Below are 27,313 nucleotides of genomic sequence, written 5' to 3' on the forward strand. Positions count from 1 at the left end.
ATGGATGTGGCAGGGTTCCAGAAGTACAGCCAACAGTACAAGAGACTAAGTGGAAATGTGCAAGGACTCTTGAGTCCCCGGTGTGGCACTGGCCTGACAGCTCTTCTGCTATAGTCTTTTGGCCGAAGCATACCAGAGGCTAGCCTGGAGTCAGAGTAGGAAGGATGGCAAAGTTCCAGGAAAAAAACAGGAGGGTCAGTAATTGGGCCGTCAATAAAATCAAACTACCACACGCAGTCAGAGCATACCAGGAGGCCCGCCCTGAAGATACATCACAGATGAGCTATAAGTATGTGTAAAGGTGCTGGCTGCTGCTTTGGAACTTTCTGATTGTCATCCCCCCACCAGCAGGCAGGACATCAATGCCAGCATTTTCAGACCTGCTAGATGGTGTAACTGACGCACGAGGGAAGCCATCTTTAGTGTAAGGCTGCAAACCAGGATATTGCCAGTTCCTAGCAGAAAACAGCTCAAAGGAGAGGTCCATTTGTAAATTCACATTGCCACAATATGCCAGGCTCTTAAAAAAATCAGACCATAGCAGTTCTACAGATGTGGGTGCTACTATCTCCATTTTAAGTATGAGGGCACAGAGTTCAGAGAAGCTCATTTCAATACAGACCCAGCTGGCTTTGAAGCCCATATCTTTCTCCTATTTTTCACTCTCTCTAAAATTTCTTTTCCACATGGAATTTGTCTCCTTCCAGGTCAATCAAGCAATGAACCCTGTATGTTACTGACATTTACCCAGGGACTATTGTTGGTTTCCCTGGATTATGTGTAAAGCAAGCTGATCTCAGCAAAAATTCCGAAGCTTACATACAGACAGGTCTGAATGTCAACTTTAGAGCAAAGGAAGGGAGAAGCACATCTTTAGCATGATTTTATTTCTTAATTACCAACAACAAAGTGTTTAACCTGATACTTAGATTAAATATTCCCATCACGAAGTAGAAAACGTTTTTTTTCTGAGCAGACCTGTGTATCAGCTATGAAGCCACAGCTGTCATTCCAGGGCATGGATGAGGACAGTCTGATTGACAGCCCAGTGTGGTGAGGGACACTCAGGTCCACTTTGGATGACACCTCCTCCGTTGCATGGGTGGGAACCAATCGGCTTCCACAGTGTGGCCAGGATGTGCCATTTATCCAGGCATTTTCTGTAGAATGTCCTGCATCACTAGCCCACTCTTAAACCTGGAACCCTGAACCTCTCTTGGTTCATACTTCTCAGATGAGACCTTTAAGTTTTCATTTTTATGCTATTAATTTACTATCAAAGGCTGGTAGTGAGTAATTTCTCTATGGGCTCTGATCATCTGTCTTGCCTTATTCTCATTGTCAGCCAGCCAACTGAATATTCCAAGTCAGTCCTAGCAGAGTCACTCCGACCCATAGCCAAGTGAACCAATGCACACTTTGTAGCAAGGAAATACTCCCTTTTTATGGGAAGATTCATACACAAGGCTGGCTTTGTACATAGTAATAGAATAATCTTAAACAAAAAAAATGTGAGCTACTGACACGTTGCCTAAATCATCATCTTCAAAATAATCCTGGTATGCTAAAAAGAATGCTTTCTCTGGAGACAGACCTGGGAACAAGTAAACAGCAAGCTCCATGAGGACAATGTTTGTTTTGCTCACAAGTATCTGGTATGAAGTAAATATTTCATAAATATTTTTGAATGAATAAAAAAACCCAGGTGGGTCTAGATTCTGGCAGGAGTTGCTGAGTAGCTGTGTGCTTCCATGTGAATAACTAAATCTCTCTGGGTGTGGCATTTTGGGTATTCATAAAACATTTAATGCTTTGTGGTCAAGCAGGCACTATAAGTTTGTGAATCAGGTATCAGGCAATAGGGAGTGGTGGGGGCTTGTGGTAAACTGGTGGATCTCTCCCTTTCCTTAGGACAAACAGATGGAAAGCACAGTGCTAGCTGAATAAAAAATTTGTGAGCCAACAAGTGATGCAAGTGATTGTATCTTCTAGTTCTGAACAGCCTAGGACTCTAATAAGTGCTTGGCAGAAGCCATATCTTAAGAAGGTTTGAACTCATAGAAACTCACAACTGGGAGTTGTGAACTGGGAGTAGAAGAAATACCCTCAGATATTAGAGGGGAAAAAACCCAGTTGATTGCAGACATGGCTAGACTATCTGTTATTTTTGTCTGTAGTTAGGCCCAAGCTCTTTGGAGCAGTTGTGGTATCCAAGAGAGACTAAGCGCTATCTGACATCAGCTCTGGGGTTGAGGTTATCTCTAAATGATAAAAGAGAAGAATAGGTGAAAAGTGAATGCCCAAATTGTGAAATTATGTGCTGGCTCTTCACAAGCAAATTGTTCTTCAAAACCTGGAATAACCCAGAAGAAGGCTATACTTGGTTAAGTCAATATCAAATGTGATTTGTTAATGGGACATTATTGGTATCATGTTAAATTTCATATAGGTAACGAGGTTGGAGGAAAGGATTCATGTTTTGACCTTTATTTATTTACGTATGTATTTATTATATCCAACTTCATATATCTGACAATAGCGCTATCAAGGATGAGTTAAATATTGAATCATCGGTGTCAGTCTCATTGGGACAAAGTCACAAAAGCACAATAAAGGTTGTGAAGGAAGACAGGGGGTTTAGAAGAAAGAAAGCTTATTGCATTTTCAACAGTGAATGGTTGTAAAAATGATGCTGTATTTTTCCTTGTGGCCACAGAAAGATCTTTACAACACATAGTTTTCAGAAAAAAAAAAAAAACCAGCCTGTGCAAGTAAGGTTCCCACTTAGAAGGATGTTCAGCTAATATTCACCTAAATGCTCAAACAAGTATCACAATCAGAAAACTAATGTTGATATAATGTTATTTTAAACTTTATAGATGTTATCTATATTTTTGCCAATTGTCTTAATCCATGGAATAAGTAATTGATAAGCTGTACTCCATTAAAAGTAAAAACTTCTATTTTATGAAAGACAATACCATGAGAACTCAGAAAACAAGTGACAGACTTGGAAAAAATATTTGCAAAAGACACATAAAGGACTGCTATTCAACATATACAAAGAACTCTTAAATTCAGCAATCAGAAGACAAAGAACCCAGTTAAAAATGGACCAAAGACCATAACAGAGGCCTTGCCAATGAAGACATACAAGTGGCAAATGAGCACAGATACTTCACATCACATGTCACGAGGCATTGCAATTTAAAACAACAATAACATATCACTACACATCTATTAGAATGACCAAAATCTGGAACACTGTTACTGCTGAATGGTGGTGAGAAGTTGGAGCAACAGGAACTCTCACACATTGCTGGTGAGACTGCAAAATTGTACAGCCACTCTGGAAGACAGTTTGGCAGTTTCTTAGAAAGCTAAAAATACTTTTACCATATAATCCAGCAATTGCACTTCTTAGTATTTACCCAGATGGGTTGAAAATGCAGGTCCACACAAAATACTGCATGTAAATACTTGTAGCAGTGTTAGTAATAACTGAAAGCAACCAAGATGTCTTTCAGTAGGTGCATGGGTAAATAAACTGTGGTACAGCTAGATAATGGAATATTATTCAGCGCTAAAAAGAAATGACCTAAATGTCCTTTAACAGATGAATGGATAAAGAAAATGTGGTATAAACACACACACACACACACACCCCACAATAGACTATTACTCAGCCAAAAAAAGACTGAAATAATGCCATTTGCGGCAACATGGATGGACATAAAGATTATTATATTTAGTGAAATAAATCACAAAGAAAAAGACAAATATCAAATGATATCACTTATATGTGGAATCTAAAAAGAAAGGTACAAATTTTATTTACAAACCAGAAATAGACTCACAGACATAGAAAATAAACTGTGGTTACCCAGGGGGAGAGAGTAGGGGGAAGGATAGATTAGAATTTTGGGATTACTAGATGCACATTAGTATATACATAATAGATAAACAACAAGGGCCTACTGTATAGCACAGTATTTAGTTTCTTGCAATGAGCTGTAAAAGAAAAGAATCTGAATATATATATGTATATATATATATGCATAACTAAATTGCTTTGCTGCTGTACACCTGAAACTAAAATTGTAAATCAACTACATTTCAGTAAAAAATAAGAATTAAAAAAATAGAAATAAACTATCAAACCATGAAAACACATACTGTTAAAGTGAAGGAAGTCAGTCTGAAAAGTCTCATACTGTATGATTCCAACTATCTGATATCCTTAAAAAGGCAAAACTGTGCAGACAAAAATAAATAAATAAATAAATAAATAAATAAATAAATAAATAAATAAATAAATAAATAAATAAATATCAGCATTTGCCAGGGAAGGAAGGAGGATGGAGGGAGAGAGGAATAGGCAGAGCACAGAGGATTTGGGAGGAAGTCAAAATATTTTGTATGGTATTATAATGATGGATATATGTCATTATACTTATGTCCAAATCTACAAAGTTGATACCAAGGGTGAACCCTAAGGTAAACTATGAATTTTGGAGTGATTACGATACATAAGTGTAGGTTCATCCTTGGTAAAAGTGTACCATTCTGGTCAGTGATGCTGATAAAAGGGGGAGTATGTGTGTTGGGGCTGGGGATTATATGAGAAATCTTTATACCATTCTCTCAATTTTGTTGTAAACTTAAAATTGCTTTAAAAATAGTATTAAAAACATATATATCACATTTCAATGGGTTCCAATGGCTTTAATTACCCAAACAGAGAGCAACATGTTTGGAATGGAATATAAAGTATGTGGTTTTTATTTTTAAATTTTCACTTATGATTTTTATTTATTTTGATCATTCTTCTTTTAATTTGGAGGGAGTATAGTTGGGCAGTGAATAAAATGGGGATGAGAAGCTGGGCATTTTGAATAAATCTAGTGATTCTAAAACTATAAAAAGATATGATAATTGGAACTATTCAATAAGGAGTCATTCCATTCTTAGCAGAGTGTCATATGTATGCACAGAAAATGATATGCTATCTCATAAAAATCAATCAACGAGAAACAGACCAAGACAATTTCATACAGAAGGCAAACAAGCCACATTATTTAGATGAATAAAGTAAATATGATTTCACTAGAGGAGTGGAAGTTTTGACAGCTCCTTTGAACAGATGCCACTCATGCAGCAGAGAAGCCTAATTGTTTCTATGTGCCTTCAGCTCCTCTGCAACAGGAGGAGTCCTGTGCAGTGAGGACATCATTTCTTAGAGTAACCAGATGTGACAGAGGATATTATTCAGCCTGAATTTACTGGGGCATATTATAAGGTTAGCCTGGTATGAGAAGGTCCTTTGTGTATAGAACCAGAAACCAGTTGCTCAACAGAGTTTTCCACATCCCAGCTCATACAACAGGTATTTGTAAGAGCTAGGTGGAGACAGCAGATCAGGTGAAGTCTTATAAACTGGGCTAGCCAACCATAATATGCTTTTCTTTGCATGTAAATCTGAAAATGTCACCTTTCTGTCTGTAGAACCCAACCCTTTCAATGTGCTTTATCTCTGCAGGGCTCAATAAAGACTTGTCAATAAAATATGACTGTGTGGATGGATGTTCCTTTGAAACTAGTTATTTGTAAGCAGGGAATTACCTATTTGAAGGGAAGTTAGAGGGGAGAGTGGGAAGTCATTGACTTGGCACTCAGGACACTTGGCTCTAGGCCCACCTTGCCCCTTTTCTGAGTTTCTCCTAAGCATTTGTTCTCTGTGGACAACACTCAGCTCTCCTCTGTGACTCTAGGAGCCACTCTTTCCTGTGACCAGGAACACGAAAATGTGAAACAGCTTGGGTTGTCTGCAACCCATGGATGTGGACACCTATTGTAGAAATGAGCCACTAATCCACAGTGGATTCAAACTGTAATTTACTCCCAAGAACTACACAACTGATTCATATCAAGTCTAAAATGACAACCAGGCAATAAGACAGATGAAGAGTAGGTGAATCTCAGCCTTATTCACAAATAGTTCTTTTCTAGCCTAAGGCAAAATTTCCATGTATTATCTTAGAAGTGAAAATTTAAGAACATGCATTATTCTTTTGCAATATCAGCGAATAAGCTACTTCTCGGGAGTGCTGGGATAACACTGCTGTCCTGGCTTTTCTGTTTGGCTTCTAAGTTAGGGGGCTTGTTTCAGATTCATGTATTTGTGTGCCAGGGGATGAAGTAGGATACATTCAATCATTGTATTCTTAGCTGGAATAAATTTGATGGATAAAAGTGGCTGCTTCTACCAGCCATCCATTGTCGCTTCAAGGACAACAATTAAGCTATCAGCATCCCTGATCTCGTCAGACAGTGGCCATGGGATCCAAGACATGTAACCTGATTCTCTCCTAGGATCATCAGTTAAAAAGGATGGTGCTACATGCTTCCAGGACATGAATAGTTCCCTAGGACAAAGGAACAGGCTGGGGGATCAAGGCCCCTCCACTTCACTCTTAGCTCAGCTTGTTATCCTAGGGTTTCCTGTATATGGCAACTCTATCATACTTTCCAAGTATCCTTCCATGCCCCCTTATACCTGCCCACAAAATCCAAACATAGTGTGGGTGGCCCCTCATGAACTGACCTCAGTCCACTTTTTTGGCTCCATCTCCCTGTCTCTCTTAGCATCTAGTCGGGTAAAACCAATTGTAATCCTTCTAAAACCCCAGTGCACTTTGTTGCGTATGTTCTGCCATCCTCTATAAACCCTTTTACTTCAACCTGTTGAATTATGAGCCTCAATGCAGATTCACTTCAACTTGACATTGTCTGCCTTGTGAAGACTTCCCTGCTGTTGACAGTCATTGCCTCACACGCCCTGTATCATAAATCTATCACGAAGCATATTGCCAGCACTCCAGTTGCTTAAAAAGAGCACTCCTATTTGTCTGTGATTTCTCTGTTTTTATCTACTTATGCCTTCTATGTGGCTGATGATGTTTTGATGCTCTTCCTGGATTCCCTTTACCTACCCTGGAGGTCACCTGTAGACAGTACCTATAGGGGCCAAAGCCTTCACGTTTCCCTCTTCCTGAGGTGTTCTGATTGTGGAAGCATGCTTGATTGGCTTAGGGCAGGTAGAAGTCCAAGAGATTTGATGCCCCTGAGGTGTAACCCTCGACAAAGGAAGAATGAGAGCTGGTGGCTTAATTTCCTGGGTCCCTCATTCTTTGATGGGATAACTCAGAGATGTAACTCCCACAGGATCCAATAGTAGAATGTTGCAGTAATGGTCCTTATTTTGTTTATGTCTCTCTGCATCATTTCCTTTCGTTAGTTCCCTCCCACACTGACTCTGATCTTGGCCACATGGCGTGTTTTGGCCAATGGGATTTAGTAAATGTGATAAAATCAAAGACTTAAAAAGTGTTTGCACATTGGGGCTTGAGCTCTCCTCAATATTTGAAATCTTTCTTAGACCAAAGGGATTGAATACCCGTTGCTTATTTGTTCCCTAGTCCATGTCTCAGTGTCTGATATCATACTTGTTTACTGAACGTGTTAAGCACGTTTGTTAAATGAACTGAATATTCCTCTGCTTCTATACTTTCCCTTGCGTGACTGTGGCTCCTATTACTTTCTTTGCCCATTAAAAAAAAAAAAACTCCCATAACTTTTCTTTGGTATTTTCCTCTTTTCTAAGTTAATGGCCAGGATGGTTTGTTTCAGGCTTCAGTTGCTGGGTCCAAATTTGGGTTCATGCTAAGCCTCATTGAAGACACAATTCTCCAAGGCTCCCTTCAGCCTAATTCTGCAACCTCACCCCATGGTGCTGCTCCTGGACTTCAAGAGATCAACAATGACTTGTTTCCTAACCTTTCCCCCACATCTTAGGCTCTGTAAGGTCTTTCTTCGTCTCCCATTCTTGGTTGACACTCCCTAGAAATGCAGTGAACAGGAACTGACTGGAATTGATCCTTGTATCCGAACTACTTTCCTGTGTTTGAATGTCCATCATTTTGAAGAGAATTGATAGCCTCCAGATGAAAGGGATATTTCTCCCCATTCACCAAAGTAGAGAACAAGCTAACAGCAAGGAAAGTAGAATTTGTGGATCTCCTTATTCTCCTCTGTCACTGGCTTCTTAAATTCTCATTAAGTCACAAAATTTTAGGCTGTTAATGGTAATTAATTAATTGAAGTCATTAAATACATGTACAAATTAGTATATTCTTATAATCTTTCCTGACATGCTTGGTTTTTCCTGATTGCAGCATCTCATGACACATCTGCCTGTCATTTACTGAGCATCTGATGATAATGCTAAGACTTTAAAATTTTCCTAAACTTTTATTTTGATATTTAGTATATGCTTGCTAAATGTACAGCACTGTGTTAGTCACTAAGAGGGGAAGTCAAAGAAAAATAAAATTTATATTCTGTTTTTTCCCAAGTGTAAATCCACTTGGTTGTTGTTGGTGTGGAATTTCTGAATCTATGAGCAGTTTTGTTTGGGAAAATGGAATTCATAAAAATTTGGGCAGGGGGTTAAAATTGTGAAAAGCAGACCAGGAGGACCTGATAAAACTGGTGTGGTCAGGCCAAGTTGGTTTTTGTGGCTAATCACACATAGAAATCTCATTTAATCTGGTTCTGTCTCTCATCCAGTGTGAAAGGCTGGTGCAATGGTTCTGATGATGCATTGTCTGAGTCACAGCCAGGGAGCGGCAGGGTTCAAATGCTTGTTACAAATAGTTAGGAACATAAACATCATGTTTGATCTCCTTTTCTTCATGCATAAAATTAAGGGTTAAAACTAGTGCCTTTCCAAGATCCCTTTTTGGTCTGACAGGCTATAATTCCATAATTGCAGCTGTTATTTGTCAAAATTTAAATTACTCTGGATAAACCAGGTAGCGTGATCAGCCAGGTATGTCACAATATTTTGGTAGGGTACCAGTCTCCAAGTGGTCAGACAAGTGTTAGAAACCATTATTCATAAAAATCATTAAAGCCACACAAATTCAAGTCACCATAATAATACATTTCTTCTGTCCTCCCTTCACCACTACACTTCTTGGAGGAATTGTCTACACTTGATACCTCTACTTCATCATTCTGACTGCACCCTTCACAATTTGGCTTCCTTCCTGCAGCAGACACTCACTTTCCTGCTCAAATCCCTTTGGGTCTTAGCATTTAGTGCATGCAAGCCTCTGGATCTATTGGTCTGAAAGTTTTCTGTGGCAGCCCAATTCTGCTCTGGTTGAACATTGTGCCAGGTCAAAATGCTGGAGAGTCCATGCTACCCAGGAGTAATGATCAATCATGAATTAATGTTTATTGCAATTGGCATATAAATACCCAAGCTCCATCACCCCTCAGGCAGGATAATTCTGAGACATGTGTTCTAAACCAGCTCCCAGAGTTTCCTACTGGGATTGAGCCCCAGTTACTCATAGTTACAATTTGTTCTATCATGCATCCTTAATTCCTGCCTTCCCTTCCCTGTCTCAATTCCCCTTACAAGTATTTCCTAGAATCACTCCTTGAATAAACAATTTGCATTTAATCCTTGTTCCAGGGACTGCTCCTGGGGACCCAAAATGGTTTATTTCTACTCTTCACATGCACTAAGGTGGCTCCTCCAATGTTAACAGTGACCTCGCCTCTAAAACCAGTGGCCGTTGTCACCCCATTCCTTCTTCCTTAATCCTCTTCTCCATTCCTTTCACAGCTCTTCATTCTTTCGGTTATCCTTCTATACCTCGAACACTCCAATTCCATCTCCTTTCTCCCTCCTTGCCCAAAGTTCTCCAAGATTTTAAGCTAGAACCTCTTCTCTTCACTTTCTCTCAAAACTCTTGCTTGGCAATGCTGTTTAGCATGTGGATGGATGCTTGTGCATTTGACTTTCAGCTCCTGGACCTCCTTCACCTCTTTTTGTTTTTGGTAACTCACCTCCATGGACCTTCCCATTGTCTGGAAGTGCTCAGAGTGCTGAGCTTCAACACCCCGCTCACTAACTACAGCTTTCCCCCTTTCAGCTCTCTCACTGCTAATTCCAATCTACCTGCTCTTCTCCTTTATGGCCATTCTATTTTTGAAAAACTCCATTTCTCTCTCTCCTCATTTCCACCACCTCCATTTGAGTGCTATATAAGAAAATGACTCAGTTGCTGCTACTATAAATCCATTCCTTCCCACTTGGCCCCTCAGGACTGTCCAGAAGTCCTTATTCGTCCTTTGTTGGCATCCTCTCCCACTCCCATGAGCAGGGTACAAAGTCTTATTTCTTTTGAAGCCCCACCCCAGCACCAGTTCCCTCACTCTAAATGCTGACCTTGCCTCCTACACCTTTGAAGTAACTGTGACTCCTAAGTAGATATTCTCCCGATATCCTCCTCTGTGACCTAAAAACTGAACTTCGTCTGCCCATTCTTCTCTCTTTTATCTCAGAGAGAGGAGTTCCTTTTTCATGTGCAGGCTAATCCCTTCACTTTCACTAACACCCAGCTAACCAAGAGTTGAAGGAAAATGAACAATTTGGGATTGAAGAAATTCTGATAAAAAGCCTTGTGATGAAATTACAAGCAATTTAAATATAGAACTAATAGAAGCAATACTGTGAATTATGGTTATAAGCAGAAGGTTAAATATTTATATGCAACATGATGCAAAAATAAGTATGTACCTAACAAATATTGGAGTGGGGAAATAGGGGAGGTAAGAGGCTGTGCTAGATTGCTTATTTCCTCAATTTGCAGAGCACAGAGTCTGCAATTCACTAAAGCTTTTAAAAATTAATTATTATTTAAATTTGTAATTAGATAATTAAACATACATTATCTATCTACCATTTATATATAAAATAATCACAAACTCCTAAATTTTGTACAAATAATTTTTTTCTTAATTTTAAGGTGATCTCCTAGGAAATAATGTCTCTTTTGTGTGAGCAATTTATCTGGAGTTTAACAATTTCCTCAATTTTCTTCCAATTTCCTTTCTTTCTGTTAAATCTATAATAATTAAATTAAATAATTAAAATTTTAAAGTGTGTTTAATATGATCCCAGTTCTACAAATCAACTTATCTCCTTTCTCTCTCTATGTAGTCTTGCAGAAAGATCTACAATAAAATTTAGACCTAATGCTGGTAATGTTTAGTTTTGAATAATGTGATTTGAGGTAATAAAAAATAATAGTACAAAAGAGTATTTTTTTGTACTCCTGGGTATTTTAAAAAATAAGAATATGTAATATTGACCAAACAATAAAGTTATTAATTTTTTTCATGTGATTAGGGATTCTTAACTTATCTCAAGTAATTTAACTTGATTATTCCCATTCAAGGCATTCACAAGTGCTGCAGTATTTAAGAATATTGTCCTCACATTGAGATGTTTGTCATTCCCCAAATCAAATAATTTACATATTTTGTTTATTTATTCATTTAAATTCCAAGAAGAAAGATTTTCAACTGTCTAAGAAACTGTCTAATCTAAACATAAATCAGATCATTCATTCAACAATGCTTAGTTCAGTCAGATATTCTGTTTACATAGAAAGCAGGACTGACAATGTTGTTAACTTCTGTTAATACTGAAACTTTGAAACAGCAAAACTCAAGTATACCAGATCAAAACTATTTTCTCTAAAGCTGCTACAATACTTTGCAAATATTTTAAACTGAAGTTATTGTCTTCATGTTCTCAGTATCCCCAAATAGTTTCCTATTTGTCTCACATTTCTTTGAAATCTTTCTAGCTTGACACAAAGTGAGCATTAAGTGAATCTACTTAGAAAAAACTATGAGAAGAATTAGCTGTTTGGGGAGTCATTGCCAAATTTAAAGTTACAATTGAAGGGCACCCTAGGATTCTAGTTTTCTTCCTGTTCTTGACAACTTTTTAACAAGGAAACTATCAACATGCTGTAATATATCAATGTGCTTTAAATATATTTCACTCCATGTCAGAAAATTAGGAATTTGTGTCAATGCTTCACTTTCAACCTAAGAGTTTATTATTTTCAATTATTTTTATCAGAGAATCTCAGGATATCACAACATTATCCAAAAAGTCATGGTCAAATGAGCTTTAGGGGCAAAACCAATTTGTTGAGAGAGTTTATTGCTTTTCCTTTATACCTCACATATAAGCCATCTATTAATATGCAACGGTTACATTTAGGATACAAGTGTTAACTTAGATGTAATTTTGTGATTCCCTAGCCATTAGTGAATTTTAGCCACTTAATTGTCTTTAGCTATAACAAACACATCTTAGTAGAGGATGTCAAGCTCTAACTCCCGTTTTTCAACTGCCCTGCAATTATTTGAATCTCAAATAATATATTCCAGAAATTTAGTACAAAGTTTCTTTTTGGTAATCTGAGCTCAAATGTAAAATAAAACCACTGCTGTAGTGGGGGGAAAACATTTGAACTTCAGGTTTCATGTTTTATTTTTAAAGCTTGGCTTCTTTGAGCAGTTACAGCTGAATATACAATTATTGCAAACTTAATTATCAGCATCACTCTCTGATGTGCTGAAACATTATGATCTACAGCTAATCAGAACTTTTGAAATAGAAATTGATTTTTAGGTGTTCATCCGTTTAAGAAAAAGAGATGTAATTTTTCCTCTTCTTTTGTATTTTGATCAAGTTTTAACTGCAGGCTTTATTTTCCCTGCTCAAAGAACTTATCTATTCTACTCTGATAGTTCCTAAGTTGGGAATTTTAGGGAAACACAAGAGTCTGCCAGTCAGTGATTTGCTGGTTGTTAACTACTTCTATTTCCTTCCTAAGCTGCTATCTATAAATAAATGGATACAATAGATGTAGTTTCTTAAAGGCTAATTCTTCAATTACCTTCTCTCTGAGCTGATGGCTAAATCATCATTTTGAGACTCAAGTGTCTTTATTAGTTAAGAAGCACATAATGAGTACCTACTATGAGTAGGGCAAATTGGTTGCCAGTGGAAGGGACAAGATGTTGAATGGATAGTATATTCTTGCTGGAGAAGACAAACAACAAAGACCTGAAGTTGGTTGACATTATGAGATAAAAATCTAAGAACTCCAATAAGTCTTTAAGAGATTATTGTTGTGATTTGGCTTGGTTTGGTTATAAGGTTTGGAGAGTCACTTCCGCAACTTAAGAAAAGGAATATTTATTGAGAGTATATTGCCTTGGGTAATGCTGGTTGTTCTAAATATAAACTCCCTAATCTCAGTGCCTTAATATAATAGCAGTTCAATTTCTGATTCATGTAAGTTCTTTTAAATCAGGAATCAGGGACCTGAGCTTCTTTCATCTTGTGGCTCTGCCATCTTTGGCATTTGTTCCCAAAGCTACTGTTCTCAATCACATTAAGCCTCAGAAGAGAAAAGAGTGTGGAAAATCAACTTATTGGGAGTTTTTATGTATCAAGCATGAAAGAAGTCTACATCACTTCTGCTCACAGTACGTTGGCAGGAATTGTCATGATCACACCTGCCTGCAAGGTGGGCTGGGAAACGTGGTCTTTCTGTGGCTCCTGTAGAAGAGGTTATTAGTTTGGTAATCAGCTTTAAGCCTCTATCACAGAGTTCTTTTGCTGGGAAGTTGAGCTGGAAGTTATTAGAAACTCAAATGAAATGTTTGCCTCTCTTAGTGGCCTGGAGGGGTTCTCTCATGGCAACTAGACTCCATTCTCCATTTTATAGCAACTAGTGAGTCAAATTTCCTAAGGCAGCTGTTATGATTGGTTGAGATAGTTACCGGTCTATAACAAATTAAATTTGCTGAATTATTTGGGTCAAGCTGTCTCATGGACCATGGCTAATTCATGGATGTGTTGCCATTGGGTTGAGTGTCTATTCCTCACTCTGTCAGCTGTCGTTCCTGAGAAAGTACAGCCTATAATTGTTTTCTTGAGTTAACTAAATGTGGCTAGGTAATCACCTATTATTATTACTACTACTGATAGAAGTTTTTTATCTTGTGCAGTCAGGACTTTGTCCAGAACCTTATATGCACTATATTATTGATTTTTTTCAACATTCACATTTCATCAACCATTTCAAATAAAATCTCATCATCTCTACCTTTCAACATTACTGTTCCTGGTTTCTTTCAGCCACAAGAGGGACATTAGGCATGATGAGGGCTGTGACAGATGTGACAGGTGCCAAGGGAAAGGAACAGATTTTATGCAATGGAAGTTTCAAAGAGATAGAGAATATTCTGTTCTAGGTCCACCAGAGGAGGCTTGTAGGATGAGCTTTGACTTGACCTAAGGCACAATGTATTAATTAGGGGTCCAAATGAAATTCATGGCAGCTATGCTGGGGAAATAAGGTTCTGGGCTCTTCTCTGTTAGCAGGAGGAGGGCTTCTCAGATTGCAATCCTTTTGGAAATACTTAGCATCAAGTCTATTTCCTGTTATTTCTGTCCCCGGTGCCCCCCTGCCAAACAATGCTAAGAGGACAGGGGAACAAAGCTAGAGTATTCTTCTGACTGACAATTGATTGTATGCAGAAATGAGACTAAAATTATATAATCTGGATTCAATATAGTTGGGACATTTAGACATCATTAAAAGGATGAGAGTAAATATTCAAAATGTATATATCTGACAAAAGAGTCCCATCAATAATAGGTAAAGAACTCCTACAAACCAAAAATTAAGACAGGTAACTCAAAAGAAAAAAAAAATTTCATGGCTAAAGATCTGAACAAATACTGTATAAAAAGATATCCAAATCACCAATAAGCATATAAAGAGGCATTCAGCTTCAACTGATCGTCAGGGAAATGTACAGTAAAAATCACAATGAGACACCACTACATATCCATCAAAATAGCTAACAGGAAAATGGTATAAATTATCAAATGTCAGTGAGAATGTGGAGCAATCAGAATCTTCCTTCACACACTGCTGGCTGGAATGCAAACTGGCATAACTACTTTGGAAAATTCTTTGTCAGTTTGTGAGGCCTAAAGCAGAATACCCAACTAAAGTGGACCAAACTCCTTATTCATGAAAACTAAGAAATAACAAATTTGTGTGGTTTTAGATCACTAAGTTTGTAGTGGTTTTTTACACAGCAATGGAAAACTGATACTCGTAGGGATATTTCCAACAGAAAGGAATAAACGTGTTCATCAGAATACATAGACAACAACACCTGCAGAAGCAACATTTACAAAATCCTAAAACTAAAAACAACCCAAGTGAACAAGAGGGGGACTTAGGGAACAGTGATAATGTTTTATCTCTTGATTTAGTGCTGGTTCTGTATGTGTGCCCAGGTCATGAAAATTTATCAAGCCGTGCTCTTTCTTAAATTATGTTATACTTCCATAAAATTAAATGACCAGAAGTTTATTCCTTCATTACATAACAACACAATTATTATTAGATTGAAATTTAAAAAATTACATGTATAAAAGTGGTCACATGATTTTACTTGTATAATCATACTAACCTCAGTCCTACATGGATAAAAAATAAAACATATCATAGTAAAACTAAAACTTTTAATTGTCAGTTGTTTGGATTTTTATCTTAACTCTCACTTGATTTTTGGCCAATCCTTAACACATTCGCTAATAAAAAAATTTTCATTTTCTTTTTCAAAGGAATTAAAATTAGTAGTGTATTAGAATTTTAAGGCAATCTTTAGAATAATGCCTTTGTCATTATTGTAAACTTACTCATTCTTCTGGAAATATGCATCTTCTCTTTGGGCTAGGTCATGATAAAACAGAAAACTTTAGTCTCAACACACCTTTCTGAGGGTAAAGTTATAAGTATTTTTATTGTATTTTAGAGCAGACATATAATTGTCTGCTCATGGTCTTGTAAGAGTTAAGCAAAGCAACCCACAAATATTTATTGAGTACCTTTTATTTAGTACCTGTTAAATATAGAGGCTATAAAAAGTATATACAGTATATATATACTCTTGGAAGATTTACAATCTATCTGAAGACACATATTCATATGCATTGATTAATGACATAGGTTCATACGTCAATATCAAATGTGTCAGATATTCTTTAAAAAAGTAAAAAGTAAGAAAGAAAGGGAAAAATATCCGAATTTCAAAATGGTTCCCAAAAGGCAGAATTTTGGCAGTCAGGGAAGACTTCCTGGAGGCAGCATGCTAGAAAAACAAAATTATTTTCCATAAAGTTAATTTAAATCTGAGGTTTTTTTTTTTTTTCCCCCCACTTTCCAGGTATGAGTAGTAACTTTCAACCTCTTGGAGCTTTAAGTTTTCATCTGAGAATTAGAGCTGATGCCAGTAATTTCTGCCTCACAGATTTGTGAAGTTAGATGAGATAAGGTAGTAAGTATGAGTTCCTTGAGATTTTAAGGTAAGTATATTGAGATTTCAGTTTATTTACAATGAGATTGTCTCTATACCTTCTTGCTCAAAACTGTAAATCCTTTCTTAACTGTTCACCTCTATCCAAAAGGAAAAAATAAGTAAATTTCTTGGACAATTAATACATTATGCTATTATCAGTCTCAGCAATACCTAGATCTGGTTATGTTTCTAAGGTCAAATCCTAAGGGCACAGTTTCGAAAGGAGAATTAAAGAGGAGTTAGCAATGTCTGTCTACACTATGGAAAGGTACAAGGTAGGGAAGGAGAGTAACAGGTAATTTGCATCAACTGCAGCCCTTTTACAGAGTTGATTTTTTTTTTTTTTAAGGAGCCTTTTTAAAGAGCCCGATGTCATGTCCCCTTTCAGCATACCCCGAAGGCCAACATACCCTGCAGAGCCCTTAGTTTGGTGTGGTATGTACTATGGGGGTAAAGACCAAAAGTTTATCTCTGAAAGATTTGGGTTTAAATTCTTGGCTGTTTTCATCTTGGGCCTTTATCTGAGCCAATTTCCTTATCAGAACCATAAGCTCAACAATAATAGTAGCTTTCTCAGAATTGTTGAGAGTATTAAATAAGAATACATGTAGACTCCATCACATAAAGGTGCCCTATAATGTTAGTAACAATCACTACTATATTTACGGCGCCTGGGTCCTGGATACTGCCAAGTTTGGGGTGGAGGTGGGTGGGAGGAAAGGAGGGTCTGCTTGTTGTTTTGCGTTGGCGGCACTCAGGAAGCAGTCCCCAGGCCCTGGGCCAGAGCGGCAGCGGGCTGCGCCCTCAGCTGGCGTCTCCTCTCCCCTGCTCCACCCACGCTTACCCGGAGCAACAAGTTCCTTCTGCAAGACCCGCCCGCGCGCCACTGGCAGACCCGGCGCTCTTCCCAGACCTCTGTCAAACCCGTCGTCAAACTTTGGGGTCGAAATCGCGGCTACCAACGCCCTACGGAGGCGGGAGAACACCAGCATGTGAAGGAGGCTTCGCAGCGGCTAGAGGGAAGGCGGGAGGCGTGGGAAGTCGGGACAGAAGGGATTGATTCCCAGTTCGCGCTGCCCTTGAGAGGCAAAAGCAGCAACCGAAAGCACCAACTGCTCAACTCAAGCTTCTCTCCTGGGACCAGGGGGGTAGAACTGGGGCCCGGAATCCCACAGACCTCCCTAAATCCTCCAGGTTCCAATCGCCCCGGTTTTTCCTTGCACCTTCACTCCACCCCACCCCTCGCTAGGTCCCCTAAGGACACTTGAGATCCTTGGCAAGATATTTCTCTGCAAGAGCAAGTAGGGCAGCCACGGCCCCCACCTGGAGCTGTCGGCTCCCTTGCCCTCCCAAACTGGGTACCCTGGAGTCTCCAAAGGAGTCGTGAGGCATCCTAGGCTGGGAACCTCATCCAGCTGCCCAAACGGTTGAACTCTGACAACTTCTATGGGGATCCCCGCCTTCTTGTGGGAAAGCCAAGCCGGCCGCCCACATACCAGGAGAGACACCCGACTTCTCCGTGGGAAACTCCCCTCCAAATCTACCTCTTCAACGTCTACAGCTGTGAGTTGAGAACTGGAGAGCTAACTGAATACGCTTCGGGGTGGGCAGTCGTGGGCGGGGCGAGGGCGGGAAATTCAGCCCAGATTTTGGAAAGAAAAACCAGTTCTGTCTCCAAGTCTCCTGAAACCAGGCAGCTGCTGTCTCTGGAGAAGAGCAGGGATCGAAGTCAGGGAGGGAAGTCCTCCAGGAGCGGGGCTCCAAAAGCACGGGGGTGGGATCGCAGTGTCCAAGCTCCCAGCCCTGTCCGTCGGAAACTACTCTTTCTCTGGGAGATGGGGGCGGGGGATACATCCCTGACGAGCCTGCCAACGCCAAGCCCAGATGTTCAGCACTTCAAACCTCCACCCCCAGGCAGCCTTGAGAACTTGGTAGCTCGGACAGCAGCCCGGGCGCATAGCATTGTTTGAAAGGTGTTATTCTGTTCTCGCCAAGTCAAAGAGCAATAAATTGTTTTTATGACCTTATGAGTACAATTTGAAGGGCATTTTAATTACATAACCCGTGAGAGATCACCGGAGGCAATGTCGTGTTAAAGAGCCCTTGGCAGAATATCTGCATCGCACGAGAAAGAGAGAAAACTTGCAAATCTGCAATGAGATTGCGCAGGGCTGCCCCCGTTTTGAAACAACATACGAAATGCAAGGGAGATCTTACCTTTCGGACTCCAAAGCCGTGCTCTGCTGCAACTTGGCGAGCTTCTTCCTCTCCCCCTTTATGCAACTCCACAAGAAAATGATTCGTGAAGACCCTTCTCTCGGCAGATGCAAAAACCATGACACAGAAGAGGAGCCCGGCGGCCGCCTTCCACTGGGAGACACAGCCACCTTTCATCTTTCTTTGAGAGTGAAAAGTGGTGTTAGGACGCGCGCAGGCTGGCGGAGCAGTGGTCCCGCAGGAAAGGTGCAAAAAATATATATATATAGTTTTTAAATTGCTTGTTTAAAAAATCTTTGTGTAGAGAAAGACACTGGTTATGGGTTGGAAAGCAGCAAATCAGTGTGTGTTCTCTAGCATTTGGCTGGCAGGGAAGCCGTGTAGTCAGGCAGCCCGTCTAGCTCGCAGAGGTGCTAATGTGGGGAGCTGTGTGTATCTCAGAGAAAGAGCGAGTGTATCTGTGCTGGATGCTAAATCTGCATCTTCAGCTCCTCCTCAGCTCCAATTCCACTGGGGCCGGAGGAAAGCACCAGCCTGGGTGACGTGCGCCCTCCAGCAGCCAATAAGGGCCGGGGAAGCGGCGGGCCCCGCCCTGGGCCGCCCCGGGCCCGCCCCTGCCCGCCCCCGGCATGGCCGGTCCGCCTCCGCCGGCTGGGGGCGCCGCGCGGAGAGCCCCCGCCCCCGCCCCTTTCAGCACCCTGGAGAGCTCCTCCATCTCTCCTCCCGGGCCCGCACGCTCCCAGGAAAATACCCCCAGCTGTAATCTGGTGGCGGCGCCGGAGTGATGTCATTGTTTGTGGAAATCTGTAGGGCTCTGGAAAGGGAATTACGATGTGTGCCGCTCTCTGAGGCCCCGAGGGGAGCTGGGGCACGGGCCTCTCCCTATTCCTCTTCCCTGCTTATTTTCTACTGCAAAACAACTCTCTCTCTCTCTCTCTCTCACACACACTCTCTCTCTCTCTCTCTCTCTCTCTCACACACACACACACACACACACACACACACACACACACGAGTCAAGCGCTCAAGGCATACTTGCTTCTCCTTCTCTCAATAAAAAAGCAAATATTAATCCTCCTCCCGCCACTTTGGGCAAATCCCAGGGGAGGGTTGCTTCCCTTCCTGGCGCGGGGCTGGGGTGGGTGGGAAAAGTAGCCTTCCTGGGGTGACTCGTGGGGGCGAGAGTGCAGGAACGAGCTGTTTTAAAATTTTTTTTATGTAGGCTCCAGGCAGGTCTGGAACTAAACAGCTGGGAAGCCTGGCAGGAGATCAGGCTCGCCCCCACCAGTAAGTGTGACTAGATGGGACTCCTCAAGGAGTCTGGGCTGCTCTGCGGAGACTGCCTTCAAGAAAGCCGCGGCTGGGGTTGACATGCCTGGAGGTGCATTCTCAGACTTGGGTACGTTCGTTTGGTTGCACAAGGACAGCGAGAGAGGGTGCTGCCTTTTCGGAAGGCGCAGCCAGAGTTCCCAGGCGCTGGGCCAAGGCTCCAGTTGAGCGTCTTGACTAGGGCGAATTCGGGCCAAGTGGCAGGGGGTCAACTAAATTATCCAGTTAAGAAAAGTGCACTCACGTTCTACAAACAACTTATCTACATGACTTCTTCATGCCTTAGTGAGAGGAAGCAGGGAGGTGATGTCTGCAAGAAAATGAGAGTCGTTGTTTTAAAGGAACGCAAATAGCGTTGAGTTAAAAGAATATGTACACTGATCTAGACTGTGTGGCTCCAAAGTTCAAATCCTGCCTTACTTGGGTAAGTAGGAGATTTTTTTTCCCTAGAGGCTTCAGTGTATGCAACCGAACGTACCCAAGTCTGAGAAGGAGGTAGGGAGAGAAAGAGAGAGAGAGACTACAATATTGACACATTACACATACACACATATATATTTCAGAGTCTCCCCTTTTCATTTTAGCATTAAGTTAGGTTCTACACAAGAAAAACACTAATTGTAGAAATAAATATGCACAATGCCATGGGACACACTGTCCTTGAAACAGATCTCATTGTTGACAAAACTGGCTCTCTCCAAACACATTCAAGTATTGCCAAATAAAAATGTAGGTATTATTGAAGACTTTGATTAAAGCATAAGACATCTGTGTGCAGTTTTTATTATTATTTGCAATAGTAGTTCTTGAATTCCTGTAAGAAAATTTAAGTGAGGTGCTAAGGAGGTGATAGGACACAAGATAAAGATGAAAAGGACCAGAGTAGAGACAAGGTTTCTAGGAAAATATTAATAAAAAGGAAGAGAGCTACTCTAGTTCCTCAGTTCTTTACTGGTCAGAGGCTCATTTTTGCCAAGATTAAAAAAAAAATCACCTTACCTTACTTCACAGTTTACCTCTCATCGTCTATCTGTTTGATTTTAACATAAAGTTCTGTTACTCAGGGATCTTCAGCTCTTCCTTTCTCTCTCTTCCTTATATTTTGTCCATATTTTGAGTAGAAGTACTAGGCTGGCATGAAGAAATACCAAGTCGTTCTTCCTGCCATGTATTGTCACTTGAGAAAAATGGCACCAAATGTGAAAATTACATTAGATGGATTCACAATCATGCAAAGCACTTCAAAAGCAGCAACAGAGATAAAAATCTAAGTCTTTAGAAAAATAGATCTGAAGAGCATGAAATAAGTCAATTTAGATGATTATGGGTGTTGGGAAATAGTGCTGCTAATGTAGCTAACTCTTTCTGAAAATGAACATGAAATTACCATCTATTCAGAGGTATTTATTAATTTTTTCTGAAACCACAGAGCAATACTTCATTTCCTAAATAAATTCCAAAGATGAAATGCTAGTAAATGTTGAATCTTATGTATCTGCATTTTAAATAATTAAAACCATGTAAAATTAGGTACAAGCTAAATAAAGCCTGGATGGCTGATTAAAATAAGCCATTTTTAGTGGTTTACATAGAATACAGCTCATCATAATATTGTCAGAACAGCATAGAAAATGAAAATAGATTTTTTGTATGCAAATGATAAATTCTAACACTTAACAATGTAGTAAGTAAGTGGAGGAAATGTATTGACATTTTTTGAAATACAAATACACATCCACGTGCACCTATGAGTTTTAGAGAACTATTTCTAGCTCACTTTTGGATTACCATTAGTAACTTTGGTGTAAGAAGGTGAACAGAAGAGAAAAAGGCAGACAGATATTTCAAGGACTGAAATGCAATCCAGTTGAAAAGAACTCTTTTGCAGGCTCTGCTGTCACTGGCTGTGCCACTTGGACCAAACCAATGCATTTCTCAAAGCCTCTCTGTCTCCTTATCTGTAAAAGGAGACAGTTGAATTAGATACTTTCCAGGTCCAAAAGCCCACAATTTCAAAGAGATGCTGAAGTACAGACTATGATGTACAAAGCATCATCAGTAGCTTGAGGAATGTTGAGTACAGTCATGCTTTTTTAAAATAACAGTATGGTGGTCAATGATAGACTGATTTATTTTTATGTAACCTCTCTCAAAGAGTCTTGTGTTTACTAATTTTATGGATTTGAAGAAAGAACAACTGGTACAAACTGGCTAACAGTATCAAACATGAAAACCATCAGTATCGAGATTCTTACTATTTAAGGTACTGTTGTATATGTAGAGAAAACTTGGGTATTTGGTTCTGGTTCAGGTATTACACATACTCCCTACAGGCTCTTTGAAGATGTGGTCCTGAAGAGACCAGAATATTCTCATTTTATGGCTTCATAACTATAACCCAACAGACCTATATGTACATAGACTAACAGAACCCAAACCACCCAAGGTATGATTGGGAGTCTTCCTATGCAGATGTATTTCTGGGGAGAATTTTGGGATCTTTTGGTCAAGGGAAACCCATCACTGCAGAGGAGAGAGAAAACTAGAAGCAGCCCCAGGAAAGGCTGTTGGATCTTTGAATATTCTTTGGGCCATTGGGGAAAAGATCTTATGTTTCCATTCATTTCTGTTCAATTTGGTGGAGGAGTAATCAACTTGGGTGGGATGAAGGGGAATAAGATATGAACAACAGAAGGTACAGTTTAAAATACAACTTTGTTAGAAATTAGGTTAGGATTTTCCATTTCTGTTGCATTCATTTTGAACACTTTAAATGCAGTAATAATTTCATTGGGTACACAACTCTCTATTATCATAGTATATTACTAAACTTTTCAAGTAGATTCCTTTAATGACACTGCTCCATGTTCAGGCTTTCTGAAGTACCGTATCATCTTACAGCTTTCTGCCAGATTTTGAAATCAACATTGACCAAGTTTTTATAGTTTTCTCCAGACAATTCTTATTTTCCAAGATCTCACTTCATTTTCCTGTGGTGTTTATTTACTTCCTCATATTTGCTGTAATTTAAAATTCAGGAAATTTTAATTAGTGCCTTGGTGTATACTCACTCCCTTTAATTCAGAGGGATTCACATGTCTTACCTTTCATTCCTGTAACTTTTACCAACTTATTCCTTTTTCTTAAATGACCTATCTCTGCTTTTCCTTCAGTTACAAAATCTCAGCTGACTTTTGTTATCTAAGCTGTCTTAAATTAATACTGTGGGGAGAACTCATGAGGCTTTATCAAGTGTTTTATTATCATCAAGGCATTAAATCTAGAGTACTTTGAGTTGTATTCATTTTCTAACTTCATCAACAAGCCATCAGATTTATTCGAACTAATCAACTCTTCATAAACAGAAGCTACTCATTGCTTTTTTATTTTTCAGGACAGTAAACATTTATTTTTTATGCTAATTTAGGTTCTATTATTTTGCTAGGATTTGAAGAAGCTACACAATGAGCACCCAGGGCCCTTTTCATCTTCTTTTGAAAATTAAGAACACATTGGTATTCACTATCTTTAGATCCCTCTTTAGGTCTACAGGACTACAGAATAGTGTGTGCTCACTTGGAAAATTAATTAGTTATTTCTCAGGTCTTATTGGAACATTGCTTATTGTCTGTAGAAAGTGATTAACTATTCATGAATTCTCTACCTTGTGTTATTTCTTTTTCTGTTTCACAGTCTTAAAAAAAACAGCAAATCTTCCTCAATTCATTTTTTGAATGATTATGAAAATTATCTTTAAAAGGGAGATTTTTTTGATCTCCTCAAACTACCTATAACATAGAAATAATTCAGAGAGAACAAAGTGCATGGCTTGTTAGCAAATATAAACTAGAATTTAAAAAGATAAAAATTTTATGTGTAAAATAAAAGTTAAAACATTAAAATATATGTACAAGTTTTTTTTTTTTAAGGCTAACTCTGCCATTAAAAGAAACATGATTCTAGGAAAGTCTTTACTTAGACCTAAATTCTTTTGGTAATTACATACTCTTTTGTAATGGTTTGGATGACCTCACCCAAGTAGAGAAATTGATATATAATGTTATTTAACATGCTGGAAGAACAGTTATAAATTTATGGCTGTGATTTCAGTTAGCCTATTTTCTATTTCTTCTGAAAATACTTTATCATTTCATGGTTTTAGAAACATGGCACATGGTTTATTTTTAGAAAACTTCATCATACAATATCCATTTTTTCTTCTTATGATACTAAAGAGAGTGAATCAAAAAGTACACCTTAGAAACAAATTTCTGGAACTAGCTACTGAAAACAATACTTAGTGGCTTTTATAGAATTATTTTCTCTTTTAAAATTCTACAATCATGAGATTATAATTCACATAAGACATAATCACAGTATTCTTAATTTCTAGTAATATAGCCCATGATGTATTAACTTATACTAGTGGCACCCAGTTCATAACCATGCTTTGTGTGGATTACAGTGTTAAAAATAGTCATCATCCTTTAAAAATGGATCATTTCCTAATTTCTAAAGAGGGTGTGGATAAATGGAACCCTCCTACACTGTTGATGGGAATGCAGTTTGGTGTAGCCATTATGGAAAACAGTATGGAGAATCCTCAAAAAACTAAAAATAGACTTACCATATGATCCAGCAATCCCACTCCTGGGCATATATCTGGAGGGAACTCTAATTCAAAAGACACATGAACCTCAATGTTCATAGCAGCACTATTTACAATAGTCAAGACATGGAAACAACTTAAATGTCCATCAACAGATGACTGGATAAAGAAGCTGCGGTATACTTACACAATAGAATACTACTCAGCCATAAAAAATAATAAAATAATGCCATTTGCAGCAACATGGATGGACCTGGAGATTGTCATTCTAAGTTAAATAAGCCAGAAAGAGAAAGAAAAATACCATATAATATCATTCATATGTGGACTCCAAAAAAAGAAAAAAGAAGACACTAATGAACTTATCTACAAAACAGAAACAGACTCATAGATATAATAAACAATCTTATGGTTACCCAGGGGGAAAGGGGTGGGAAGGATAGATTGCAAATTTGAGATTTGCAAATATTAACCAGTATATACGAAATAGATAAACAACACATTTCTTCTGTATAGCACAGGGAACAATATTTAATGTCTTGCAGTAACCTATAATAAAAAAGAATCTGAAAATGAATATATGTATGTATATGTACAACTGAAACCAGAAATTAACACATTGTAAAGTGACTATATTTCTATTTAAAAAATGGATCATTTCCCACATAAAAAATTCCAAAAAGTGGCTTCTTTTAGAATAATCAAAGATTTGGCAATGTGATCACAATTAGCTAGAGTTAGTAGCTACCATTTCCCCCTCTCCCAAACATAATAGGGACTGAGATGTCCAGTTTGCTGCAGTCCTCACCCAGCCACCTGACTCATATATTTTATATCCCTGACCTGGCTCATAAAGCCATCTGAGTTTGTGACTTCTGGTTTAAACAACCTATGAGATCTCAATTACTTTTGCTAGAGGGATATTTATAATGTCTTTAATAGGACATATTCAAATAACATGGAAATATGAGTGTATCCACTAAAACAATTAGCATCTTGGATGAAAGAAAACCTAACAAACTAGACTCAGATTTCCAGAATACAGACTTTCAGGGAATTGGAAGCAGTCTTGGCCAAAGGCACTCTTTATCCACAGTGGATAAAACAGAGCAGACAAATTGGCATTTCCTCCCTTCTCAGATACTGAAAACCTTTGCAGATGTCTAATATGTTTGGTTTTTTAAATATTCTACATTCAGCTATAGGATAGTCCCTAGCCAAATGCCAGGGGAAGACAGAATCAGAGTCGCCAATATGAGAAGAGTGAGATGTTGAAGTTAAGTTCAAATTACCAGCCTATAAATACTGGAAAGAGGGTAGAGAGGTTTTGTGGCAGGATTGTGAGACTATAAGTGAAAATTCCTTTGTTCAATGCTGGTTCTGTGTCATTTTAGTCACGTGACCTGAGGTAGTTGGCTTCATCGTCTGAGCTTCGATGAAAAATTGGGGGTAGTATTTGCTTATGTTGATTTGTCAAGATTCTGTTTAGGTTTAATTTTCAATAATATTATAGAAATATTATAGCACTTATTTCTCTCATGTATCTCATATCTCTTAAGGTCTACTGGCTGCATGAGCTTTGCTATGGTACCTGAAACATGGCAGTGAAGTTATGCAAATTATGGCAGTCCACAATAATGCTGTGTAACAAACCACTCTAAACTCAGTAACTTACAGCAAGTGTTTTACTCTTATGCTCAGTTGCTTGTGGTTTGGCTGATCTAGGCTATGCTTGGCTGAGTGGCTTTACTTAAAGCTGCAGGTTGGCTCAGCCTGGCTCCAGCCTGTGAGTTTAGCTTAGATCTTCTCCACATATATTTTTTCCTGAAGCCCAGGATGAAGTGGCAATGATTACCTGAGGCAAGCTCTTATGACTTATCACTGGAGGTCAAAGCCTAAGCCATGCCATGGAATAATACTCATGACCGTCATTGTATCATGTCAACAAATATTCAGTTGGCCAAAGCAGGTCATATGGCCAAGCTTAACTCTGTTCTTAGTGGGAGAGTGAGAGGAGAAGATATTTACTGAACAGTAATCCAAACTATAACACCAAGTAAAGACCAGAATCCATAGACATTTTAATTGAAAAACATATTTTCTCAAGCCAATTTAAATGATTGAAAGAGAATTTACACGATTAACTCAGGGGTCATTTTAAAGGGTCAATTTTTATTTTTTTAAATTTTTAAATTTGTTTGAGGGGGAGGTAATTAGGTTTACTTATTTATTTTTGGAGGAGGTACTGAGGATTGAACCCAGGACCTTGTGTATGCTAAGCATGTGCTCTACCACTTGAGCTATACCCTCCTCCTTAAGGGTTGATTTTTGAATTAATATCTATTATACATTTGGGATATATTGTTCTAAAGTGTTGGGAAGTAACATTTTAACAATTTAATTTCTGTGTAGAAGAATGAATCACTCTCCTCTTAGAGGCCTCAAGAATCAGAGTGGGTGTCCTTTTGGACATTTCTTCAGAATAGCCAAGCGAGGCATTGCTAGGGTCTGAATCTGCCTTAAAATTCCATGTTCAGTTTGAGGATAATAGAAGTAAGGTTGATCTTGCCACAAAATAGATCAGTTCAGACTGAACCATGATACAATATATGAAGCCCAGAGTTGAGAAAAGGTAATGGAATCTAGTTATGTGACCTTAGACTTTTGAACACATTCCAGATTGTATTAATCAGAATAATTTCTCTTCTTCTCCTTCTTCCTCCTATTCCTCCTTTTCCTCCTTCTTCCTCTGGTTAAAGGTGATAAAACTACAAAACTAGATCATTTAAACAATGAAGGAAATTTCTTGTTTTGCATCCTTTAACAGTCCGC

At 38.8% G+C, this 27,313-nt stretch overlaps 1 protein-coding gene across 2 annotated transcripts in view; it reads right to left on the minus strand.

Annotated features, from left to right (window-relative positions):
- The window catches only part of PCSK2 (proprotein convertase subtilisin/kexin type 2), a 218,266-nt gene extending 199,248 nt beyond the window's left edge, over positions 1-19,018 (minus strand). For both annotated transcript variants that reach the window (XM_072943770.1, XM_072943769.1), the window contains exon 1: positions 18,544-19,018. In XM_072943770.1, coding sequence (XP_072799871.1) covers positions 18,544-18,720 — 177 coding nt within the window. In that variant the 5' untranslated portion in view covers positions 18,721-19,018. The remainder of the gene's footprint in view (positions 1-18,543) is intronic.
- Positions 19,019-27,313: the final 8,295 nt, after the last annotated feature.

The sequence above is a fragment of the Vicugna pacos genome, chromosome 19 (assembly GCF_048564905.1).
Source record: "Vicugna pacos chromosome 19, VicPac4, whole genome shotgun sequence".
Classification (NCBI taxonomy): Eukaryota; Metazoa; Chordata; class Mammalia; order Artiodactyla; family Camelidae; genus Vicugna; species Vicugna pacos.